At 42.4% G+C, this 27060-nt stretch overlaps 1 protein-coding gene across 1 annotated transcript in view; it reads right to left on the reverse strand.

Annotated features, from left to right (window-relative positions):
* Positions 1-27060, reverse strand: part of cachd1 (cache domain containing 1) — a 286337-nt gene that overhangs the window by 143580 nt on the left and 115697 nt on the right. Inside the window, 1 exon segment of the mRNA XM_084311268.1 lies at positions 10933-10995. Within this exon segment, the coding sequence (XP_084167394.1) occupies positions 10933-10995 (63 nt within the window).

The following is a 27060-nucleotide window of genomic DNA, read 5'->3' on the forward strand; positions in this document are numbered from 1 at the left end:
GATTAATGATAATTATGAGTGAGGATCAAAGAAGCCCTTCAGGATATATTATGATGCATACTTAAACACTTAATCATTAACCTGCAAACGCACGTCCCTGGTTTGGTCTTACTAGGCCGAGCTTTTGAAAATGATTAACGCTAGATTTAAAGAATCCCTTCTGCATTATTAGACATGAAAAACTAACATTTTATAGATCGATTAAATCAACTAATCGATTAGTCATATGACTATTAAGAATTTATTTATTCAAGGACAACGCTATACATAATTTGTAAAAAAGAAAATATATACAGTATACAGGTGCATCTCAATACATTTGAATATTGAGAAAATATATTGGTTGCCTCCATGTCATATTGATTCAAGCAGAAGGAGCCCTGACCAAGTATTGAGTGCATTATACTTTTCAGTAGGCCGACATTTCTGTAATATATATATATATATTTGATTGGTCTTATGTAATATACACATTTTCTCAGATACTGAATTTGGGGTTAATCATAATCATATAATTGAAATAAATAAAGGTTTGAAATATTTCACTGTGCGTAATGAATCTATATAATTCATAATTACTGAAATATCAATATTCAAATTTTAGATGCACCTGTATATATAAATAAAAAATAAACTGTGATGCCAGGCTGTAAGAAACGTGAGAAGCACCGTGTTCAAATTGAACAGGAGGGCGTGGTGTTTAACTCTCACACTGAAACTCTTCTTCCTCAGAATCAAATTGAATAGGAGGGCGTGGTGTTTAACTCTCACACTGAAACTCCTCTTCCTCAAAATCAAATTGAACAGGAGGGTGTGGTGTTTAACTCTCACACTGAAACTCCTCTTCCTCAGAATCTAATTGAACAGGAGGGTGTGGTGTTTAACTCTCACACTGAAACTCCTCTTCCTCAGAATCTAATTGAACAGGAGGGTGTGGTGTTTAACTCTCAAAACTGAAAACTCCTCTTCCTCAGAATCAATCAAATTGAACAGGAGGGTGTGGTGTTTAACCCTTCAGGATAAACAGCTTCAGGATAGACAGCCTGAGGATAGCGCACAGCGCGCACACATGCGCAGGGAGCCCAAACACCAGCATGCATGAAAATGCTCACACACACACACACACACACACACACACACACACACACACACACACACACACACACACACACACACACACACACACACACACACACACACACACACACACACACACACACAAAAATAAATAAACACTAACCTCCTTTGGCACACAAACAGACAAGAGTGTACACATACAAAAACAAACACCGACAAACGCACACAAACACCGAAACATGCACAGGAAATGCTAGTACAAACAGCAACTTGTCTGATCTTGCTGGTGGCTATTTACCAGACTGGGGTTTACCGTCAAGATGCCCCCCCCCCCACCCACCCACCCACACACCCCCACACACACACACACACAGTAAGTTCATACAAGAAATAATGACACACACACCTAGTAAGTTCATACAAGAAATAGTGACACACACACACACACACACCTAGTAAGTTCATACAAGAAATAGTGTGTACAGTATGTGACTAGGGCCCTGTACTCTTTGATGCTACCGTATGATTGTCATTTCTGAAGATAAAAAGGGACATTAGAGATTATATCAGCTTAAACCTAAGCTTGTACTTAATGTAAGCGAAACATAATTCAAGATTTTCTCTCGGGCCAGAGGTATTATTTACAGTCATCTACATATAATTATCGACTGTGAACGGGTCCGACGTAGAACACGTCACAGAATACAAAGACCTTGGCATCTGGCTTGATGAGAAAATACCCCACTATCCTAAAACATGATTACAAAACTCCCTGCGTCAGTATGCGACTGTTTTTAATTAGGATCTTTCTTTGTTTTGATTTTTGTAGTTTGCATCTGTGCTATTGTCCTATTTCTAACGTTAGTTGTCTAAGGCTACGTTTAGACGGAGAGAGTCTGAACAGAAACCGCAAAAGTCGTCTTACGGTTTCACTTTTAATTTTGCGTTTAGACTATCGTTTTGGGATGGAATTCTCCGTGCAGACGAGGCTGTAACGACTCCAGACGACTGAGCCCCGCTGTCACACGATTGGCGCATATGTCACATGACGTGCTGTGAAGACCCGCCCTACTCTGCCTCTGATTCGCAGACTGTGGGTGGGGAATGTGATTGGACCAAAGCAGAGTCACTCACAGACAGTGGCTCCAGTCACTAATAGTTGCGATAGCCACGGGACAGATTCTTGTGTATTTAAAAGTACTGCCAATGTAGCCTTCAGGTGATCGCCATGGATAGAATCAGACATGCTTTGTTTACGCTTCTAGGCTACTGACGCATGCCTGTGATGTAAGCAGTACACGCGACGAGAGCCTTGACAACCCTTTCGTCATCGTTTTATGCGGTTTGACAGTTTAGATGAGAGCGCAAAGGTTTATCGTTTCTAGGAATTCCACCCTGGAAGGTAGTCTCACTTTTTTGCGGTTTCACCCCGTAAAAACGCTGTTTCCGTATAAACGAAAGGCACATCCGAAAAAATATTTTTGCGGATTCACCTGCTAGCGTTTCCGTCTAAACAGGGCCTAAGGTCACTTTCACATATAGTTTTGGTGGACTTGGTGCGGTTCTGGTGGTGAAGTTGCAACATTGTTGCATTCTTCATTTGGTTTGCCTGCGTTCACATAGCAATTTGTCAGGTGCACCGAACTTTCTGAACAATGTCACGCGGTCGAAAAGGGTGCTCGTCTATTGGACACAATGGAGAGTGAAGATCCCTCCCCCTTCAGGAAGTGAGATCCGCGAAAACACAACAGCGGCAAGGTAGAAACAAACATGGATGAACAACAAATGTGTGCCGTCGTGGGATTTCTGCTCTTGCTTTGGTTTTTCCAGCAACTACACATTTTTCAAGAAGGCGCACAATATGAGCAGCAGACGAGACAACGAGGCAGAGACCTTTTCATTCTTCAAATGAGAAGAGTGAGACAATGCCGAAGGAGAAGGCGAGCCCTGGTGATAAGAGACTACGACGTGTTGGCTTTGTTATTACACAGACGACGAACGAGGTAACGTAACGTTTAATCCAGGGACAACGATGGAAATAATGAATGAATGAATGAACAGATTTATTTAACAGATTGCAGAATGGGCACAATACAGTACAGCTCAATACACAGGTTCGGTGGAGGTTGGGGGAACTTTACTGTACATTGGAGGGGGCCAGTTTCGAATTGCCTTTAATGTCATTTTTTTTAACCTAATGGAGGCCTTGCACGGATTGTTTGTATCATTATATTTCTTTCAGTATGGCTGCCTGTAACCATTGATGACCACTTTCAAAAGAAATGACTAATTTCTGTGCAGTGAGTGATAGAGTAGTCTAGGTAAAACACTAGAAAAGCATGACATTACAATTATACTGTGACTTGTTTACAAGATCCAGTAATAAGACACAAAATTATTATTATTTTGTTGATATATTTGTCATATATCATTTGTCATATAGCAACTATTATGAATTGAAAATGGGGGGACCCTGATGTAAACAAGACGAAAGTCTTTCTCTGGTCTGCATCCCCTTAACAATTGTGTGTATTGAGCTGTAACAGTCATGCTGGAAGAAAGAGAACTACACAAACATTCAGTGCAATTTAGAAAATATAGAGTATATAATATACGTTTAATTAAAATATGTCCACTATAAACATTCACACATTGAATAATCAATTAATAAACAAACAGTTCAATGATACTATGTACTTTATCTTTACAGGAGCATGTGGACCATTCCACGTCCCTGTAGTTGGTGGCAACATGTGAGTGACAACTGGAGCAACAGAGACTGGCAACTCAACTTCAGAATGAAAAGAGTGTCCTTCCTGCACCTGTGTGACATCCTGCGACCCAGTTTGACACGCCAGAATACCAGCTACCGACGCCCTGTCCCTGTTGAGCTACGGGTGGCAATATGTCTGTGGCGGTTGGCAACCAATCTGGAGTATAGATCCATCCCTCACCTGTTTGGTGTTGGCATGTCCACTGCCTGTCTCATTACCCAAGAGGTTGTGACAGCCATAAACCAGGTAATGCGACGGCAATACATCAAGACCCCATCTGATGCCGAGCTAAGGGTGATCGTCCAGGGCTACAGACAAATGGGGGTTCCCCCAGGTTGCAGGGGCAATAGACGGTTCCCACATTGGCATCCTGGCACCAGCTGATGACCCTGCAGATTACTACAACAGGAAAGGTTTCTACTCGGTCCTGCTGCAGGGTGTAGTGGACCACAAATAAAAATTCTGGGACATCAATGTTGGCTGGCCAGGTAAAGTCCATGATGCCAGAGTTTTGGCCAACTCCTCGCTATATCATCGAGGCCAGAATGGCACGTTGTTTCAGGGCTGGACTGAGCGATTTGAAGGTGTGGATGTGCCCCTGGTCATTCTTGGTGATGCCGCATACCCACTTCTGCCTTGGCTGCTGAAGCCATTTGAGACCTGAGCTTGAACTACGACCTCTGCCAGTGGGTCTTGGACTTCCTGACAGGAAGACTCCATGTGGTGAGAGCAGGTAACTGCACCTCCTCATCCATCACTCTCAACACAGGTGCCCCCCAGGGCTGTGTTCTGAGCCCCCTCCTCTACTCACTTTACACGCATGACTGTGTGGGAAAGCACAACAGCAACACAATCATTACGTTTGCAGACGACACAGCTGTGGTGGGCCTCTTCTCTGCAAACGGCGAGAGGGCCTACCTGGGAGAGGTAGAGAACCTGGCGCTTTGGTGCCAGGAGAACAGCCTCTCCCTGAACGTCAGCAAACAGCAAAGCCAAATAAATTATTGTGGATTTTAGGAGGTCGGGGGCAAAGGACTACAGCCCCCTCAGCATCGACGGGGCACCGGTCGAGAAAGTGAACAGTTTCAAGTACCTCGGAGTTCACATATCCGAGGACTTGACATGGACCACACACATAGACAGTGTAGTGAAGAAGGCACGGCAGCGCCTCTACTTTCTTAGGTGCCTAAGGAAGTTCAAAGTAAGTCAAAAGATCCTTAAGAACTTCATAGGGCTCATCAAAATAAATGGTTTGGTTCCGGTTGCCGACCGACCCTGCCGATTTAGGTGTGACCCAATTTATTTTATATAAAAAAAAAAAAAAAAATTACAAAATATTATAATTATAGGATATATATATATTTTTTACAATAAAGTTTCATAAAAATGTTATTCAAACCTTTAGTAATATGGATATTAAACATGCTGGCAGAGTACATGCATCCATGTTGTCGTGAACATTTTAATTAAATAAAGAAATTCCCTATCCATAGTCGCAGTGAAAAAAAATAAAATGTCCCTACCTACCCATGGCCTTAACTGACAACCAACAGGAACCAAACAACTTTATTTTGTTAGGCCTAGAGAGCATCCTGACTGGTAACATCACCTCCTGGTTTGGGAATAGCACCGCACATGACCGCAGCAGACTACAGAGAGTGGCCCTGAATGCACAATTGGAGCTGGGCTTCCCACTCTCCAGGACATTTATAACAAGCGTTGCAGGGCCAAGGCCAAGAGAATAGGCAAAGACTCTAGTCACCCAAACAACTGCCTCTTTGCACTAGGGGTGGGAATCGCCAGAGACCTCGCGATACGATACTATCGCGATACTTGAGCCGCGATACTCGATATATCGCGAATATTGCGATATATCCCTTGTGGCTTCCTGGTCATGATTTCTACTACTTTTCTACTTTCTTGACTTTGTGTGTGAGCACAGCGGTGTCTGTGTTTATTATTATTTAATGAAATTGGGGCCATATCTTCATTTTACATATATTTTCATTATGTCAAAAGATTATGATTTGAAACGCTCTAAAAAAAAAGTTAGTCATATAGGGTACCTCCCATATCCCTAGCGTCACTTTTCATCCCATCCACTTCCATGTTAATAAAACCGCCATAAAAGCGCAAGTCTAAATTTTTTTTTTTTTATCTCTAATCTCTAATTTTCACATCATATATCGATAAATAAACAGAATAATTACACCAGGCATTAAAAAAAACAATACATACCTTTTAGTAATAGATTAGTACTAACCGGTGCTTACTAACGGCTATTTCTGACCGCTATTTCTGACCGAAATAGTCAACCTTTCTTTTTTATAATGGCAGATTCTTATTCACAGGAATTTTGTCCATTTTTCACACGCTGTAATATGGTGTCTAAAATTTATAGAAATATGATGAATATGGATATGAATATGAATTTTTTTCAATAAAAACAGACTTGGTATCAAACGAACACAAATATAAGTGGTTAAAATTCGGAAATATTTATAATTTGTTACAGATATCTTGAGATTGGGCAATTAATGTTAATTATGGGGAATTTTCTTTTTTTAAATAGTAAACAGTTAAAATGATATGGCTTTAAACATGATGTATCATTTCATCTCTTAAGCCCAGTGGTGAGTGTCAAAATCCTTAGGAAGCCACAAGGGATATATATATTTTTTTTAACTGCAAAGTAAAACTGCCAACATGTTTTATCTAATAAAATAAAGTTCAGTCTGTTCATCTCACTTCAATAATTTTTATTGCAGAACATGGTATTTTCTCAAGCAGACAGATGTAAACACTGTAATCTGTGTTGCATGTACCTGACAAACTGAACCGTTTGTATTACAGTCATATTCCAACTTAACTGAATGCACATGCGTGTGTGTGGACTACTGTACTATTACAGGTATTGAAATGAACAATGCAACTTCCTTATACAAAAAAAAATAAAAAGAATTATGAATAATTAAATATAGATACTTGGCGTCCCTGTATCGATACAGTATCGCCACGCAAAGTATCGCGATACTACTACGTATCGATTTTTTCCCCCACTCCTGCTTTGCACTGCTGCGGTCAGGCAAGCGCTACCGGAGTCTCATGGCCAGTACAGAAAGACTCAGAAGGAGCTTCTATCCACAGGCCATCAGGATGATCAATGACTCTGTAACATCAACCCATCATCCACCTACACTCATTGCACACACATCCACATGCACACACTCACTTTAAAAAACACTCACCTTAACACTCACTTTAGACACTTTAAACATTTTAACACTACACCATATTTTATCTATTTATTAAAGAGATTTGCACTACATCCATACCTCATTTTTAGCATTTCTTAAAAGTTTGCTTTTTTGTCTGAATTTTTGTACCTCATTGCCTGTATTTTTACTTCATTGTACTTGGGTTGTACATTCGTTTTATATTGTATATTTGTATAGTGTTGGGACTTTATTCCTCTTTTACTTACTACTTATTTTTTACTGAATAAAGCACATTCTCAGGGACTCGTACAGAACCAAGCATTTCACTGTAATGTACATTATTACTTATACATTTCATAATTTTCTTATATAATTTGATTCTATTGCTACTTTGTATGCATGTATCTATTGCTCCTATGTCTGCCCACTGCAAACACAGGAACTCTCTAATCCCTCTCCCGTCTCTCGGAGTCATTGACTCGAGTGTTCTACCCCATATTGGTTATGGTTATGACCACCATTGAGGTCATGGATCAGCTTCATACAGTCTTCTGTCCAACCTACAACGTCTAAACCATGCCTGCTCTACTTCATTGTACTTCTATTCTATTCATATATATGCTTATTACATGTATTTATTTCTCCTATGTCCGCCCACTACAAACACGGGAACTCTTTAACCCCTGTCCCCGTCTCTCTGTGAGTGGATGTCTCGTGGTGATGGCCAAGGTGGTGCAATCTTCCCCATACTTCAAATGGATCAGAGCGGAATACATACACGCATCCATTCATCCAAATGGAATATAACTCTGATATTTTGAGCTCAGAGCCTTGACATTTAGCCTTTATCTTATTTTCATACTAGCGCTCGTTCTTCTATGCTTTTTCTTTTGTTGTTGTTGTTCTTAGCTCTATTCTATTTAAATCTTTCAAAATGTTCTTATGTACCCCAGTTGCTACTGTCTGCATGTACATATATGTGTTTTATTACACATATATACTAACTATTCCCCTGTTTATTCTCCACCCATCGATCATCCATAGCAACCATATATATTATCACCGACATCCAAGACTTGTCAAGCCCATGGGGGCATTACCTTGTGATCTCGGGCTTTACAAATACATTTGATTTGATTTAGATTATGATACGTGAAATAAAAGCAAACTTGAACACTGTTGATGTTGACCACTAGGAGCTGCCCAGTACAACCACAGTCTGACACTGTTGACCACTAGGAGCTGCCCAGTACAACCACAGTCTGACACTGTTGACCACTAGGAGCTGCCCAGTACAACCACAGTCTGCCACTGTTGACCACTAGGAGCTGCCCAGTACAACCACAGTCGGACACTGTTGACCATTAGGAGCTGCCCAGTACAACCACAGTCGGACACTGTTGACCACTAGGAGCTGCCCAGTACAACCACAGAATAAAACATTCAACCAAAAAATTCTTTTGAATGCAGTGTTATAAAATGTTTCATCTGTCTCGACGATTCTCCTTCTCTAGTTCTCTTCTCTCAGTCTCATTTTCAGTATGGCTGCTGCTGTTATCGTAATGTGTTGTAAGGCTCATTTTGTTTACAACTTTGAAAAAAAAACATGTATTTTTCTGAGCCAAACCAAGCGGTGTTGTGTGTATATCTATATATGCCTGTATTTGTCCAGTCCAAATGGGGTTCACATAATCTATAATCAGAGCTCTGTAGTATGAATACATTTGACCGCATAAAGAATAAAAATCGGATTGTGACCTCAACTTGCTGTATATACATAATATATTTATTCTCACGACATAATCCACACCTGTCCATATTTACCTACACCTAGTCCTTTTACATATCTGTAGATACTATATCTGTACATATCCTACTCTCACTAGTTATGCTGCTGGCCAATATGACTTACTACCATAGCGTCTTTATACCTGTATCACTGTACATATTATATTACAACGACTGTACATGCATCTGATTAGCACTACACTCGGTAGTACTAATTTGTATATTGTGTACCCAGTTTAATATCATGTAAATTATACATGGGAGGTAGAGCAGTCGTCTGGTAAACATTGCATTGTTGTCTCTGTGGTCGGTGTGTGAATGTGTGAGTGAATGGGTAAAATGTGAGGAACAATTTGTAAAGCGCATTGGATAAAAACGTATATAAATGCACCATTTACCATTTATATAGCTTTACTGCCACATTTGCACTCTGGTTGGATGCCAAACTTATTTTCGTTGTAATGTACAAAGTGCTGTATAATGGCAATAGATTTTAATCTAATCTAATCTAACTTCATTTAGTAATTCATATAACGTGTTATACCCGCTAAAATGAACTACATGTAAATGTTGTTTTGTGGTGGAGTTTCTCTTCAGGGCTGTATATACAAATTTCTGTCTACTTTTTCTCCTCCTCCTTTTCTCCTCCTTTTTCTCCCCCCCCCCCCCCCCCCTTCCTGGTCGTTGCGCGCATTTCCCCCCCACTTGCCGGTCTAGGGAGGGTTGATAGATACTATCACATGTCTCCTGCGATACATGTGGTGTCAGCCAGCCGCTTCTTTTCACCTGACAGCGAGGACTCTCACTGGGTGAGCGTAACGCGTGGGAGGATCACACTACTTCCCCCAGTTCCCTCCCTCGCTCGCTGAGCAGGCGCCCCGACCGACATGTAGGAGTCGCTGTTTACAACGACCAGGATACACACCCCACCGGCTTCCCACCCACTAACACTGCCAATTGTGTTAGTATGGACGACCGACCAAGCCGGAGGTACCGCTGACAGCTGGATTCGATACCAGTGTCTCTGCGGTGGTAGGCAGGCGCTTAGTCCGCTGCGCTACCCAGCCACCTCTTCAGGGCTGTATTTTAAACGTATGTATCCTCACAAAGCTATGTACTTTTACAACGCCATTTTATTGCTTTTCAATTTTAATCTAATAAATGTGAAAATTGCAGACTGCAGCAGTATTTTAAAAGGCCATATCATCCTGCCATACCCTATAAATATGGGAAAAACCAGCGTACAGCCAAATCCAGAAAGGAGAGAGAGAGAGAGAGAGAGAGAGACTGAGAGAGAGACAGAGAGAGACAGATAGGAGAGAGAGGGAGGAGAGAGAGACAGAGACAGGGACAGAGAGAGGATAGAGACAGATAGGAGAGAGAGAGGCAGAGAGAGGAGAGACAGAGAGAGGGATAGAGAGAGGAGAGAAAGGAGAGATGAGAGCGGGGAGAGAGAAAGGAGAGGAGAGAGAGAGGGGGGGAGAGGAGGGAGAGGAGAGCAGAGAGAAAGGAGAGAGAGAAGGGGAGAGAGAGAAGAGAGAGAAGAGGGGGGAGGGCGAGAGAGAAAGGAGAGAGAGGGGAGACAGAGAAGAGAGAGAGCGAGAGGAGAGTGAGAGAGGGTGGAGGGAGGGAGAGAACGGGAAGGGACAAGAGAGGGAAAATAGGAGAGAGAGAGGGGAGAGAAGAGAGGAGATCGAAAGGGAGAGGAGAGAAAGGAGAGAGAAGAGAGAGAGGAGGGTGGGACAGAGGGGGAGAGAGGGAGTGTTCTATGGAGCAGCAGAAACAGAGAACTTCAAAGCCAACAGACAGCAGCCATAGAATTTTAATAAGCCCCTTATTCTCTCTGATGGCTGTGTGGCTGTGTGTGTGTGTGTGTGTGTGTGTGTGTGTGTGTGTGTGTGTGTGTGTGTGTGTGTGTGTGTGTGTGTGTGTGTACGTGCATGCGTGCGTGCGCATGTGTTTACTGCTGTTGAATTGAAAACGGCATGGGACAAAGAACACACACCCCTACCGTAGAAAGATGCACACTCACACACACACACACACACACACAGAGGAAAGCCTTTGTGACTCACCTGCTGTACTTCAGTCTCTCCGTTTGATGTTTTCTCAGTATAAACAAATTCGCTGAAGATCTTCTGTGGAGAGAGAGAGAGAGAGACAGAGAGAGAGAGAGAGAGAGAGGGGGGGGGAGAGAGAGAGAGAGAGATGATCAATATCTTGAAGAGTTTTCTGCATTGATTGATGGACCAACATTATAGTCTGTATTAATGACAATGAGATCACATCACATGTAGGGATGGGTATCGTTAGGATTTTATCGATACTACTACTCTTATCGATACTGCTTAACGGTTCGGTACTTTATCGATACTCTTATCGGTTCTTTTTGATTATTTTTTTTGCAAGAAAAAAAGACAATTAATTAAGAACAGAATCGACATTGCTTTATTATTTATACAACTTAATACTTTATAAATAAGTATTATAAATAAATATAATTTCTTCAGCAACAGCAATGTTCTTTTATATAACTTTATAAATAAATATAATAAATGAATATAATTTCTTCAGCAACAGCAGCAACAATGTTTTAAATGTGTCTGACTCTGAATTATAGACTTTTTATAATAAACAACAAATGCAAAAGGCTAACAGAACTGTGACACTCGTTCACCCTATCCTCTGTCATCCTTCCTCTAGCTGCTAGGGAGAAAGGACTTTGGGTGGTGGAGGGAGGTAGAGGGAGGATGTGTGGTGGCCCTGGGCTCACTGGCCTGGGACACATTGGTGGCTGACGCCTCAGCTTGACGTTGACGATCTATAAAAAGTTTTTAGATTGTAGTATTTGTAGCTAAACAATTATTTTGTTTATTAGCCTATTTGTAATAATTCGTTATTAGCCTAGGAAACTCCGTATCTTGGCTTACCGGCTGCAGTGGACGTGGATGCAGATGGACCACTGCGCGCAAGGCAGTCGAATACGGCGCATTTCTGCACACTAATATCATGTTTTGCCAACAAATGTTTTGATAGGTTGCTCGTATTGCCACCCTTACTGGCAAATGTTTTGTTGCACTTGTGGCAACGTGCATTGTCGGCATTGACCCTTGTAAAGTATATCCATACTTTAGAACGCTTCGCTCTATCCGCCATGATCACGACTCAGTGCATGCAGAGCTGCTGTCTGTGTGCAGCGCGCTATAGCACGGGGCGTCGGGGCGCTTTCATTAAGGAGTACCCGTATGTAGTACCCGTATGTCTATGTGTAGCACTAGCGAGCGACTCGCGAGGAGTGTGTGTAATAATTGACTCGCTGGCTGCGGCTCGCTTCTCGTGCAGAGACAGAGAGAGGATCGTTCGCAACTTTTAAATAATAATAATAATAATAATAATAATAATTTCTCTAGAGTATCGATAGCAGTACCGAGGACGTCGGAGCTTATAAATACTCCGGTATTTTCTAATATAGTACCGGTTCCCGTTCAAAACCGGGGTCCGGGGGGCATCCCTAATCACATGTGTGTATTTGTTTAACCATGCATTTCCAATAGGCAAATATGTGGACTCAACACACGTAATAGACACAATGTACACATATCTTTACTTCATTGAGCGTGTGAGACATGACACCAACTGTACTATATGAGGAATGTGGAAACATTAGTTGTGCCCTTGTTCCACATTCTCCAGTGGTTTGAGAGATACATCTTTATTAGTATATTATCAGTATTGTTTTTTTTAAGGCCAACACATCCATTGACTCATAAACAGGACTGGAAAATAAACATGACTGTGTCTACTGTACTCACTACTGCTCTGACTGTGTCTACTGTCAGTCCTACTGCTGACTGTGTCTACTGTACTTACTGCTGCTCCGACTGTGTCTACTGTACTTACTACTGCTCTGACTGTGTCTACTGTACTTACTGCTGCTCTGACTGTGTCTACTGTACTTACTACTGCTCTGACTGTGTCTACTGTACTCACTACTGCTCTGACTGTGTCTACTGTTTTCACTACTGCTCTGACTGTGTCTACTGTACTCACTAGTGATCTGACTGTGTCTACTGTACTCACTACTGCTCTGACTGTGTCTACTGTACTCACTACTGTTATGTGTCTACTGTACTCACTACTGCTCTGACTGTGTCTACTGTACTCACTACTGCTCTGACTGTGTCTACTGTACTCACTACTGCTCTGACTGTGTCTACTGTACTCACTACTACTCTGACTGTGTCTACTGTACTTACTACTGCTCTGACTGTGTCTACTGTACTCACTACTGCTCTGACTGTGTCTACTGTACTCACTACTGCTCTGACTGTGTCTACTGTACTTACTACTGCTCTGACTGTGTCTACTGTACTTACTACAGCTCTGACTGTGTCTACTGTACTCACTACTGCTCTGACTGTGTCTACTGTACTCACTACTGCTCTGACTGTGTCTACTGTACTAACTACTGCTCTGACTGTGTCTACTGTACTTACTACTGCTCTGACTGTGTCTACTGTACTCACTACTGCTCTGTGTCTACTGTACTCACTACTGCTCTGACTGTGTCTACTGTACTCACTACTGCTCTGACTGTGTCTACTGTAATCACTACTGCTCTGACTGTGTCTACTGTACTTACTACTGCTCTGACTGTGTCTACTGTACTCACTACTGCTCTGACTGTGTCTACTGTACTCACTACTGCTCTGACTGTGTCTACTGTACTTACTACTGCTCTGACTGTGTCTACTGTACTTACTACTGCTCTGACTGTGTCTACTGTACTCACTACTGCTCTGACTGTGTCTACTGTACTCACTACTGCTCTGACTGTGTCTACTGTACTTACTACTGCTCTGACTGTGTCTACTGTACTCACTACTGCTCTGACTGTGTCTACTGTACTTACTACTGCTCTGACTGTGTCTACTGTACTCACTACTGCTCTGACTGTGTCTACTGTACTCACTACTGCTCTGACTGTGTCTACTGTACTCACTACTGCTCTGACTGTGTCTACTGTACTTACTACTGCTCTGACTGTGTCTACTGTACTCACTACTGCTCTGACTGTGTCTACTGTACTTACTACTGCTCTGACTGTGTCTACTGTACTTACTACTGATATGTGTCTACTGTACTTACTACTGCTCTGACTGTGTCTACTGTACTCACTACTGCTCTGACTGTGTCTACTGTACTTACTACTGATATGTGTCTACTGTACTTACTACTGCTCTGACTGTGTCTACTGTACTCACTACTGCTCTGACTGTGTCTACTGTACTTACTACTGCTCTGACTGTGTCTACTGTACTCACTACTGCTCTGACTGTGTCTACTGTACTTACTACTGATATGTGTCTACTGTACTTACTACTGCTCTGACTGTGTCTACTGTACTTACTACTGATATGTGTCTACTGTACTTACTACTGCTCTGACTGTGTCTACTGTACTCACTACTGCTCTGACTGTGTCTACTGTACTTACTACTGCTCTGACTGTGTCTACTGTACTCACTACTGCTCTGACTGTGTCTACTGTACTTACTACTGATATGTGTCTACTGTACTTACTACTGCTCTGACTGTGTCTACTGTACTCACTACTGCTCTGACTGTGTCTACTGTACTTACTACTGCTCTGACTGTGTCTACTGTACTCACTACTGCTCTGACTGTGTCTACTGTACTCACTACTGCTCTGACTGTGTCTACTGTACTCACTACTGCTCTGACTGTGTCTACTGTACTCACTACTGCTCTGTGTCTACTGTACTCACTACTGCTCTGACTGTGTCTACTGTACTTACTACTGCTCTGACTGTGTCTACTGTACTCACTACTGCTATGTGTCTACTGTACTCACTACTGCTCTGACTGTGTCTACTGTACTCACTACTGCTCTGACTGTGTCTACTGTACTCATTACTGATCTGACTGTGTCTACTGTACTTACTACTGATCTGACTGTGTCTACTGTACTCACTACTGCGCTGACTGTCTACTGTACTTACTACTGATCTGACTGTGTCTACTGTACTCACTACTGCTCTGACTGTCTACTGTACTCACTACTGCTCTGACTGTGTCTACTGTACTCACTACTGCTCTGACTGTGTATACTGTACTCACTACTGCTCTGACTGTGTCTACTGTACTCACTACTGCTCTGACTGTGTCTACTGTACTCACTACTGTTCTGACTGTGTCTACTGTACTCACTACTGCTCTGACTGTGTCTACTGTACTCACTACTGCTCTGACTGTGTCTACTGTACTCACTACTGCTCTGACTGTGTCTACTGTACTCACTACTGTTATGTGTCTACTGTACTCACTACTGCTCTGACTGTGTCTACTGTACTCACTACTGCTCTGACTGTGTCTACTGTACTCACTACTGCTCTGACTGTGTCTACTGTACTTACTACTGCTCTGACTGTGTCTACTGTACTCACTACTGCTCTGACTGTGTCTACTGTACTCACTACTGATCTGACTGTGTCTACTGTACTTACTACTGATCTGACTGTGTCTACTGTACTTACTACTGCTCTGACTGTGTCTACTGTACTTACTACTGCTCTGTGTCTACTGTACTCACTACTGCTCTGACTGTGTCTACTGTACTTACTACTGCTCTGACTGTGTCTACTGTACTTACTACTGCTCTGACTGTGTCTACTGTACTCACTACTGCTCTGACTGTGTCTACTGTACTCACTACTGCTCTGACTGTGTCTACTGTACTTACTACTGCTCTGACTGTGTCTACTGTACTCACTACTGCTCTGACTGTCTACTGTACTCACTACTGATCTGACTGTGTCTACTGTACTTACTACTGTTCTGACTGTGTCTACTGTACTTACTACTGCTCTGACTGTATCTACTGTACTCACTACTGCGCTGACTGTCTACTGTACTTACTACTGCTCTGACTGTGTCTACTGTACTCACTACTGCTCTGACTGTGTCTACTGTACTCACTACTGCTCTGACTGTGTCTACTGTACTCACTACTGCTCTGACTGTGTCTACTGTACTCACTACTGCTCTGACTGTGTCTACTGTACTCACTACTGCTCTGACTGTGTCTACTGTACTCACTACTGCTCTGACTGTGTCTACTGTACTCACTACTGCTCTGACTGTGTCTACTGTACTCACTACTGCTCTGACTGTGTCTACTGTACTCACTACTGCTCTGACTGTGTCTACTGTACTCACCACTGCTCTGACTGTGTCTACTGTACTCACTACTGCTCTGACTGTGTCTACTGTATTGTGTCTACTGTACTCACTACTGCTCTGACTGTGTCTACTGTACTCACTACTGATCTGACTGTGTCTACTGTACTCACTACTGCTCTGACTGTGTCTACTGTACTTACTACTGCTCTGACTGTGTCTACTGTACTCACTACTGCTCTGACTGTGTCTACTGTACTCACTACTGCTCTGACTGTCTACTGTACTTACTACTGCTCTGACTGTGTCTACTGTACTCACTACTGCTCTGACTGTGTCTAATGTACTCACTACTGCGCTGACTGTGTCTACTGTACTCACTACTGCGCTGACTGTCTACTGTACTCACTACTGCTCTGACTGTGTCTACTGTACTCACTACCAGGGGAGGAAATTAGGCCACTTTACTCGCCAATTGCGAGTATTTTTTACGTTTGGCGAGTAATTCATGAAGAGCACTCGCCAGTCTGGCGAGTACTAGTAATTACAAAACAAAACAAAAAAATCATTCTGCAATCTGCTGATTCGCTCACTGGCACAAACCGAACTCTGACTCCCCCCTTGATTCCTCCCATTTGCGCCACATAATAATCAGACCATAACCAACGAACATCATCGTTGTACAGATGCGCTCTAAGCTCCTCCAATGAACACTCATTTTCTAGAAGATGCCGCCCATCTAGGGGTAGTGGACAGACCACTGCGCGCAGACCTACAAACTCCTGCCACCGGCAGCCGGCTTGACAACGTAGACAAACTTACAAAAACACATCAGTGGATGAAAATAATTGCATGTAGAGTCGTCGCTTTCGGATATCAGTGCGGTCTGACATGGGGGCGAACAACAGCACGTGACGCGTCTCCTTCGAGTCGGATGAGAATGACAAGTCAACCAGCATTAGCCGGCTAGCTACCTAGCATGTAACAAGCTACCATAACGCGCGTTCAACATAGTGGACTATACTGAGCGGCTTTGCTTAAATGCAGCCGAGTGACATTTTATTATCACCGGGTTTCCCCCAATATCACCACTCGCCCATATGCCCTTCACAACGGTGATGTTGTCATACTTGGCATTCAGAATACACCTGCTGAACCCCTAGCGTTGTCGATTCGGTTCCAATGTATTGTCATCTTACAGCACAAGTACAGTACAACCAGAATACACTTGGCATACAACCAGAGTGCAAATGTAACAAGTCAAGTTCAAGTTGTTTTATTTAGCTATTACATTACAGTGAAATGCTTGGTTCTTTCACTGCCCAACTCAGTCCAACCTAAACCAACCCAGTATTGATTGATTGATTGAAAACTTTATTAACAGATTGCAGAATGGGTACAATACAGTACAGCTCAATACACACAATTGTTAAGGGGATGCAGACCAGAGAAGGACTTTCGTCTTGTTTACATCAGGGTCCCCCATTTCAGTCCTGTTTGCTTAATGCCTTGTCCACTTCCTCCACACTCCAATATGCCCTTCAACCCTGCTCCTGTCAAACCTGCTCTTTCCATTCCCTCCATCATGTCCCCCTTTCTGATGAATATTTCCTGCACTTAAGAGTCAGACACACATTCCTAGTAGTTGAGCTGTGATGAATGAATGAATGAAAACTTTATTTAACAGATTGCAGAATGGGTACAGTACAGTACGGCTCAATACATGCAATTGTTAAGGGGATGCAGACCAGAGAAAGACTTTCGTCTTGTTTACATCAGGGTCCCCCATTTTCAATTCATATTCAATTCATCATTCAGTATAACCTAGACCAGCCCAACCCAGCATCTTTCACTGCCCAGTTCAGCCCAACCCAGTCCAGAATAGTTCCCTCTTTCATGTTAATATGTGATTTAATTATGTAATATTTTGAAGAGTAGAGACAGTGTGATTAATTTACTATGATTGAAAATCAATTTAGACGAAGACGTACAAAGAAGTAATTATCACAATTAGCGATTTTTTTTGTCTGGTAAAAAAAATCAGATACTCGCCAGTTGGCTGGTAAGCCAAAAAGTTAGTTTCCTCCCCTGCTCACTACTGCTCTGTCTACTGTACTTACTACTGCTCTGACTGTGTCTACTGTACTTACTACTGTTCTGACTGTGTCTACTGTACTCACTACTGCTCTGACTGTGTCTACTGTACTCACTACTGCTCTGACTGTGTCTACTGTACTCACTACTGCTCTGACTGCGTCTACTGTACTTACTACTGCTCTGACTGTGTCTACTGTACTCACTACTGCTCTGACTGTGTCTACTGTACTTACTACTGCTCTGACTGTGTCTACTGTACTCACTACTGCTCTGACTGTGTCTACTGTACTCACTACTGCTCTGACTGTCTACTGTACTTACTACTGCTCTGACTGTGTCTACTGTACTTACTACTGCTCTGACTGTCTAGTGTCAGTCCTTACTACTACTCTTGTGTTTAGTTCTCACACATCGCTTGCTCTTGTGTTTAGTTCTCACAGTCTACTCTCACAGATAGCCTGGTCTGGCATGGAAAGCTGAGACAGTTCGAGAAGAGTGGATACATAACTTCTTCAATATGACGAAATAAACATAAACGGACTCATTAGTAGTACCGTACCGCTGAAAGTATTTCTGGAAATAACGTGACAGAGTAATACGCACAGTCCTTTCCTTTTTAAAATAATTCAAATCATTCCCCAGATAATGGACCATTTCCTAGTGTTATACCATTCCTGATAATTGAACTAAATGACTGTAATAATAGTGTGTTTTCTTGCTGAAGGGGGGGTAATTGGTCACAGACCCTAGGTCTGCTGACTGTAGCCTCATAGCCTGTCTGTCCTGTTCCATTAGATCCAACACTGACCTGAGAGGAGGAAGCGTGAGCAGGTACCATGTTGCAACAAGCACTAAGTCTGAGACCAGGCCAACGTAAACACTGAGAAGGGAAACCAGGGCCAATTTCAGAATCCATTACATTTTATTCCTCTGATCTAAGACAGTCGAAAAAGATTAGTGAATGTGAGCAACGCTCTCCCTACTCCAAAAACCACTGTGTTAAAACTCAACACGTGTGATCGAGTCTAAAGCCTGGAGCTGCTCTGTAGACAATGCAGGAGAATGTTCTGAGTATATGATGTTATAGATGACACTGAGAGACACCCAGGAGAATGTTCTGAGTATATGATGTTATAGATGACACTGAGAGACACCCAGGAGAATGTTCTGAGTATATGATGTTATAGATGACACTGTTCTGAGTATATGTTGATATATGATGTTATAGCAGGGGTGGACGGTATAAACGGTATGAATTTGCGCTACGGTATGGATTTTGACTATACCTTGTGACCGGTAGACTTAGAGCAGCTAAGTCACAGCAGTAGCAATGACGTTAACGTTACTCACTCGACGTTTGCAGTGGTCGTTGCATAGTGTTTAATTGTACTGAGTTTTTCTCCACCTTGCCATATAGTTTGGGCATTTCAATTTGGCTAAGGAGGCTGAGAGGAGACTTGCTTTAGCACAGCAACGGGCTAACATTAGCCGCTAAGCTAACGTTCTAACGTGACTCTGTGGCACCAGTTCCATTAGTGAGGAAAGGGGGGGGGGGATTTGGCAGCTGAGTTTTTGTCCAAGCAGTAACCATGGTGTCTCACAGCAAGGCAGGCCGCCGGTGAGCTGGTTCACTAGCAGCTACGCTGTGTCTTCTTTGAAACGGTGTTGTTTCTCTTCAGACGTGTGGCACGGTGGCGTAGTGGTAACACTGTCGCCTCACAACAAGAAGGTCCAGGGTTCGATTCCCGCTTGGGGACCAGGTTTCCGCGATGCCAGGTACCCAGGTGGGTGCAGGGGAGGAAACAAACTTTTTGGCTTACCACCAGCCAACTGCGAGTAGATGATTTTTTTTACCAGCCAAACAGATTTTTTTACCAGCCAAAAATAAATCGCTAATTGTGATAATTACTTCTTTGTATGTCTTCGTCTAAATTGATTTTCAATCATAGTAATAATCACACCGTGTCTCTACTCTTTAAAATATTTATTAGCATAAAACATTAATAAGTGTCTCTACTCTCCACAATATTAGCATACAACATGTATTAATCACACCGTCTCTACTCTTCAAAATATTAGGATATCACATATTAACATGAAAGAGGGAACTATTCTGGACTGGGTTGGGCTGAACTGGGCAGTGAAAGATGCTGGGCTGGACTGGGTTGGGCTGAACTAGGCAGTGAAAGATGCTGGGTTGGACTGGGTTGGGCTGGTCTAGGTTGGACTGGGTTGGGTTGGACTGGGTTGGGCTGGTCTAGGTTGGACTGGGCTGGGCAGTGAAAGAACCAAGCATTTCACTGTAATGTAATAGCTAAATAAAACAACTTGAACTTGACTTGTTACATTTGCACTCTGGTTGAATGCCAAATGTATTCTGGTTGTACTGTACTACTTGTGCTGTATGATGACAATACATTGGAACCGAATCTCATGACAACGCTAGGGGTTCAGCAGGTGTATTCTGAATGACAAGTATGACAACATCACCGTTGTGAAGGGCATATGGGCGAGTGGTGATATGGGGGGAAACCCGGTAATAATAAAATGTCACTCGGCTGCATTTAAGCAAAGCCGCTCAGTATAGTCCACTATGTTGAATGCGCGTTATGGTAGCTTGATGCTAGGTAGCAGGCCGGCTAATGCTGGTTAGCCTCACGCCCACTTGTCATTCTCATCCGACTCGAAGGAGAACGTTGTGTGCTGTTGTTCACCCCCATGTCAGACCGCACTGATATCCGAAAGAGACAACTCTACATGCAATTATTTTCATCCACGATGTGTTTTTGTCTAAGTTTGTCTACGTTGTCAAGCCGGTGACAGGAGTTTGTAGGTCCGCGCGCAGTGGTCTGTCCACTTCCCCTAGATGCGCAACATCTTCTAGAAAACGAGTGTTCGGGGAGCTCCAGTAGCTCACCACGTACCGCGAGTGCTATTTCAGCGCTGTGGACAACCGCGCTCGCGCGGATCTGGGGCTGAGCGCGTTCGAATCCCGGACGGCAACCGTGCCTTTCCCAGAGTGTCTTTCCCCCCCATCTGAACCCTTTCAGCCTGCTTCTGTCGGTCGAACTTGACCAAGTATGAATGCGAAGAAAAAGCGATAAACGCTAAAAAGAACCAGGTGACTGGTCAAAGTTTTAAAAAAAGAAAACGAGTGTTCATTGTACAACGATGATGTTCATTGGTTATGGTCAGATTATTATGAGGCGCAAATGGGAGGAATCAAGGGGGGAGTCAGAGTTCGGCTTGTGCCCATAGCTGTCAACATTGGCAGGAGAAAAAACGTGCACGTTTTAGCCCCGCCCCCTCCCACCCGGCCCCGCCCCCTTCCAATGGAGCTGCCTCGTCGCTGCCATCTGCTGCTGGTCAAAACCTGTATTAAGGAAATTCACTGTATTATTTTTAGAGCTGGGCCGTTAACGGCGTTAACGTGCTGCGTTAACGCTATACTAGTATCGCGCGATAATATAATTAACGCATTAATCTAAAAAAAATTTAAAAATAATTTTTTTTTTTACATTTTTTTTTTTTATCTTTATTTACCCAGGGTAGGTTCGCTGAGCACAGATGCTCTTTTTCAGGAACGCCCTGCTTCACATTCACACAGTTCCATTCACACCTGGGAGCTGCCCAGTACAACCACAGTTGACACCATTGGCCACTGAGCAACTCCACTGGAGCAGTTGATTCAAGCCATGTCACATAGTTCAAGTTTGAAATGATTCTTTCTGTTTTGCTCCTGAGAGTGTGCTAGATACTGTACTGTACTGGTAATATTATTTATTTGTGTTAACTTCTGAATAAAACAACTTATTAAACACAAGTACATCTTATTGAACATTATTTTGATATTTCATTACCAATTATCATAGCAAAACAGCTTTTTCAAACAGTCTGTAATGTGTTTTGGAAACGGAAGATGGGCTCATGGTGTAATGGGCCACCTGGCCTGAGAAACATAAGGAGGAAAGAAAAAGTAAGGACTTACTTCTGGTCATTATTTGGGTACAACACACATATTTTGAATGCCTTCGGCAGGTTTTTGTTTGTTTTTTGAGCCATTTTAATCTAGATTAATCTAGATTAAATCCAGGATTGCAGATAGATTAATCTAGATTAAAAAAAATGTATCTATGCCCACCTCTAATTATTTTACAGATTACTTTTGTTTTCCTACTTTAAGTGTAAATGCTATAAAAAATACAGTAAATTACCTTGTATCAAAATATTAACCATTAAATAAAGGTTGTAATCTGTAAATGTATTTGATTTTACTGTAATTTGACAGTATTTGGAAACCATTGATGCCAGACATTTAGTTTTCTTGCAGCTTTTTTTCTTACAGTGTACAGTCAGTGAATCCTAAATCTCCACTAGGCAACCACTTAGAATATGAAGAACATATTTAGTATAACAGCGAACAGATATAATAACTAATTGTAAGAATTCTGTGTTTAAAACTGTTTTGAAACAGTTTGTACTCTCCACAGAGTTGAGGTGGGGGGGGGGGGTATTTTTGCATCTGAATAGAGCTGCGCGTTGGGATTCAGATTAATTGAGCCAGGTAAAGGCATTCACACAGAGAGAGTCATTAACGTTAACAATGGACACATTCAGGTGAGGGTAGTTGTCCACGCCCCCCCCCCCAAACTAGCTGAAGTGTGAAAATCAGAGGCATTTCCTCCCCTTGAGCGTTCTAGACAACAGACTGAGTTACAAGATTTAAATGAATACATGATATTCAAAACATTCTCAGATTTCAAAGTATGACACATCATTTGAAAGCTTACATTCTGTACTTTCACAACCTGGAAAAATCTGGAAAATGAAAATGGAGACATGTCTGCACAAACGCTGGACTTGATCACATATATTTTATGAGTTTAAAAAAAAAATTATATATAATTTTTTTATAATTTTTTTTTAAAACGTGCCAATCCGTGAACCGTGAAAAGTGCGTGAAGAGGGTCGAAAAAACAGGAGAATCCCGGGAAAAACGTGAGGGTTGACAGCTATGCTTGTGCCAGTGAGCGAATCAGCAGATTGCAGAATGATTTTTTTGTTTTGTTTTGTAATTACTAGTACTCGCCAGACTGGCGGCGTCTATATTAATCCCAGCCGAAGAGTGTGTCGCGTTTCTCTGATTGGCCATGACGCCTATGTGACCGCGGCGCGCGGCAGAGCGGAAATAGGCTGCTGCCTCCACGTCAAGAAAGACAGACAGGCATTCTATTGCCATGCCCTGCGACAAACCCTAACCTTAACCAACTCCGAAATAATGCCTAACCTTAACCCTAACCTTAACTTAACTTAACCCTAACCTTAACCAACTCCGAAATAATGCCTAACCTTAACCCTAACCTTAACTTAACCCTAACCAACTCCGAAAGAATGCCTAAACTTAACCGGCGAAAGAATGCACGTTTATAGCGAGAGATGATAAACGTAAAAAAAGAAAAAGAAAAAAATTGAAGTGATTCGAACTTGTCACCAACCGCACCGTAGGGTCCAGAGTAGGGATGGGTATCGTTAGGATTTTATCGATACTACTACTCTTATCGATACTGCTTAACGGTTCGGTACTTTATCGATACTCTTATCGGTTCTTTTTGGTTATTCTTTTGCAAGAAAAAAAGACAATTAATTAAGAACAGAATCAACATTGCTTTATTATTTATAAATACAACTTTATAAATAAGTATTATAAATAAATATAATTTCTTCAGCAACAGCAGCAGCAATGTTCTTTTATATAACTTTATAAATAAATATAATAAATTAATATAATTTCTTCAGCAACAGCAGCAACAATGTTTTAAATGTGTCTGACTCTGAATTATAGACTTTTTATAATAAACAACAAATGCAAAAGGCTAACAGAACTGTGACACTCGTTCACCCTATCCTCTGTCATCCTTCCTCTAGCTGCTAGGGAGAAAGGACTTTGGGTGGTGGAGGGAGGTAGAGGGAGGATGTGTGGTGGCCCTGGGCTCACTGGGCTGGGACATAGTGGCTGACGCCTCAGCTTGACGATCTATAAAAAGTTTAGATTGTAGTATTTGTAGCTAAACAATTGTTTTGTTTATTAGCCTATTTGTAATAATTCGTTATTAGCCTAGGCAACTCCGTATCTTGGGTTACGGCTGCAGTATGCAGATGGAACACTGCGCGCAAGGCAGTCGAATACGCGCATTTCTGCACACTAATATCATGTTTTGCCAACAGATGTTTTGATAAATTGATTTGCTCGTATTGCCACCCTTACTGGCAAATGTTTTGTTGCACTTGTGGCAACGTGCATTGTCGGCATTGACCCTTGTAAAGTATATCCATACTTTAGAACGCTTCGCTCTATCCGCCATGATCACGACTCAGTGCATGCAGAGCTGCTGTCTGTGTGCCGCGCGCTATAGCACGGGGCGTCGGGGACAGAACTTTCATTAAGGAGTACCCGTATGTAGTACCCGTATGTCTATGTGTAGCACTAGCGAGCGACTCACGAGGAGTGTGTGTAATAATTGACTCGCTGGCTGCGGCTCGCTTCTCGTGCAGAGACAGAGAGAGGATCGTTCGCAACTTTTAAATAATAATAATAATAATAATAATAATAATAATTTCTCTAGAGTATCGATAGCAGTACCGAGGACGTCAGAGCTTATAAATACTCCGGTATTTTCTAATATAGTACCGGTTCCCGTTTAAAACCGGGGTCCGGGGGGCATCCCTAGTCCAGAGCAAGGCGGCGAACGAGTTGAGCTAAGCGTAGATGGAAAAACAGCAGGGATTACGGCTGCATAATGCCGCTCCGCTCTGCCGCGGGGCGTGTCGCGGCCAATCAGGGAAAACGCGGAAGCACTCGGCAGCACTCTTCGGCTGGGATTAAAGAATAGGCAGACTGGCGAGTGCTCTTCATGAATCACTCGCCAAACGTAAAAAATACTCACATTTGGCGAGTAAAGTGGCCTAATTTCCTAAGGACGACAGGATGGGTTAAGCGCAGAGGAATATCGCATCGGCAATCCTAAAGACAATGCATGCGTGTGTGTTCCGGTGTGTGTGTGTTAAAAAAAACTAACCACCGTGTGTGCCACTAAAACATTGAGTGTCGTTGCATGCCGAATAAAGACCTCTGCGACAGGTCCTGCATTATTAAGTACGCAGGGGTGAACAAAACAAAAACCCCAAACTGGGAGAATCGCAAACCTGCTGGTGATTTCAAAGGTCGAAATATAATGTTCATGTAAATCAATTGTCGACTCTGAATCGATATTGGGAGGCCCCCAGTAAATAGTCTTTAACTCTTTCTCTGCCACGCTGGGAACGGGATATGAGTATGTGCTGCCACGCATTAAACCAATGGAGTCGCTCACCTTGTTTGCAGGGCTATAACTATTTAAATATTATAGCTATATATGCAATACTATGGCCCATTTGACATCTAGAGTATCTATCGTTCAAGATGTGAAAAAGGAACATTCTCGTTTTATACCATGGTGAATATAAGTATAGTTTTAGAGTGGTCTAGAGTAATTCCTGGGAGGCTAGTTATAGGCCGCGACGCATATTATACTTAATCCATTGGCATTTCGTCCCTATACACGCTACAATAAAAAATACAAATGCATATGATCGGTATATTATGTCCCCCCCCCCCCCCCCCCCACCATAATGAATCCGGTGTCCCGAAAGCGGTTCAATGCGTTTGGGTGAAGATCTTGATCCACGTTACAAGAAAACTCTGCCCGGATGACTTTCAATGACACACAGAGCCACACACAGAGTCAGAAAGGAAGTATCGGACCGTTGCGATCTCAGACACATTGCCACACAGTACCATACTACCACAGCCTGCCTGGATGGTTTATGAATGGAAATAGCTAATAAAAGAAATAACGATCCAATAACGTATATATACGTGGTTGGCGTTCAGCGATTGGCGGACTAACGCGTATTAAATCGTTGTTGGCGGCCATTGAGTTAATATCAATGTTGTTATGATGTTAATAAAATGTTGTATTCACCCTACCGGCCCTCACAGGACGCAGTATTAATTTAATACACAATGCTTGAGTCGTCCCGCTGGAATGTTGGTATCATTAACTATCGGACCTCAATATGGGGTCATCTGCCATAAAAATAATAATAAAAAGAAAATTAGAACCACTGGTCTCTATATCACAGTCCATTTGACAGACTCGATTTAGACATAGCTTTTGCCTTTAAGATGGAGGGACGTTTAAAACCTCTGTCTAATGTGGCAATTAAGTCACATTAACTCTTTCAGTGCCACTCACGAGATTTCTCGTGTTTTTTTATAGGTGGTTGCTAGCCACTCACTCGATTTTTTTTTTTTTTTTTTTTTTGCGATCTGAAAAATTATTGCATCACCCGAGCCTACCCGAGTATTGCCGAGCTGCGCCGGTGATCACTGTGGAAAAAAGCGCCCCCTGTCGTCTCCCAGATGACATAAGTGATTTTGGAATGGACTCAATGAAAATGAATGGGGAAAAAAATCCGGTACTCCACATTTTCCAGTTCACTGATCCAGCCGGGGTTACTAGAGTTCATTCTGGAGCCTCAGATCCCTGCGGATCATGGAGATCCACTGTGTCGCGTTGGATCCATACACGTATCGATTTTTTCGAATGGTGATCAGGAATTGGAATATACCAGTTGGATACCATCTGATGTCAGGTAAGGACTCTATGTTATCAGTGGTAGGATAATCAGAGTAAGTTTGATGAAGTTATAAGCTGTTTTGTGAAATGTCTTCTTTCGGTTTCAATGTAAAACTCCGAGAGGAAATCAACGAGGCGATTATCCGCGCGCGGCCGTAATGTGCGTGCGTGCACGTATAATATTGATCATCTAGCGTTTATTTGAAAACGATTCATAAAAAGGCCGACG

This window comes from Notolepis coatsorum (assembly GCF_963971535.1).
Source record: "Notolepis coatsorum genome assembly, chromosome: 3".
Taxonomy (NCBI): domain Eukaryota; kingdom Metazoa; phylum Chordata; class Actinopteri; order Aulopiformes; family Paralepididae; genus Notolepis; species Notolepis coatsorum.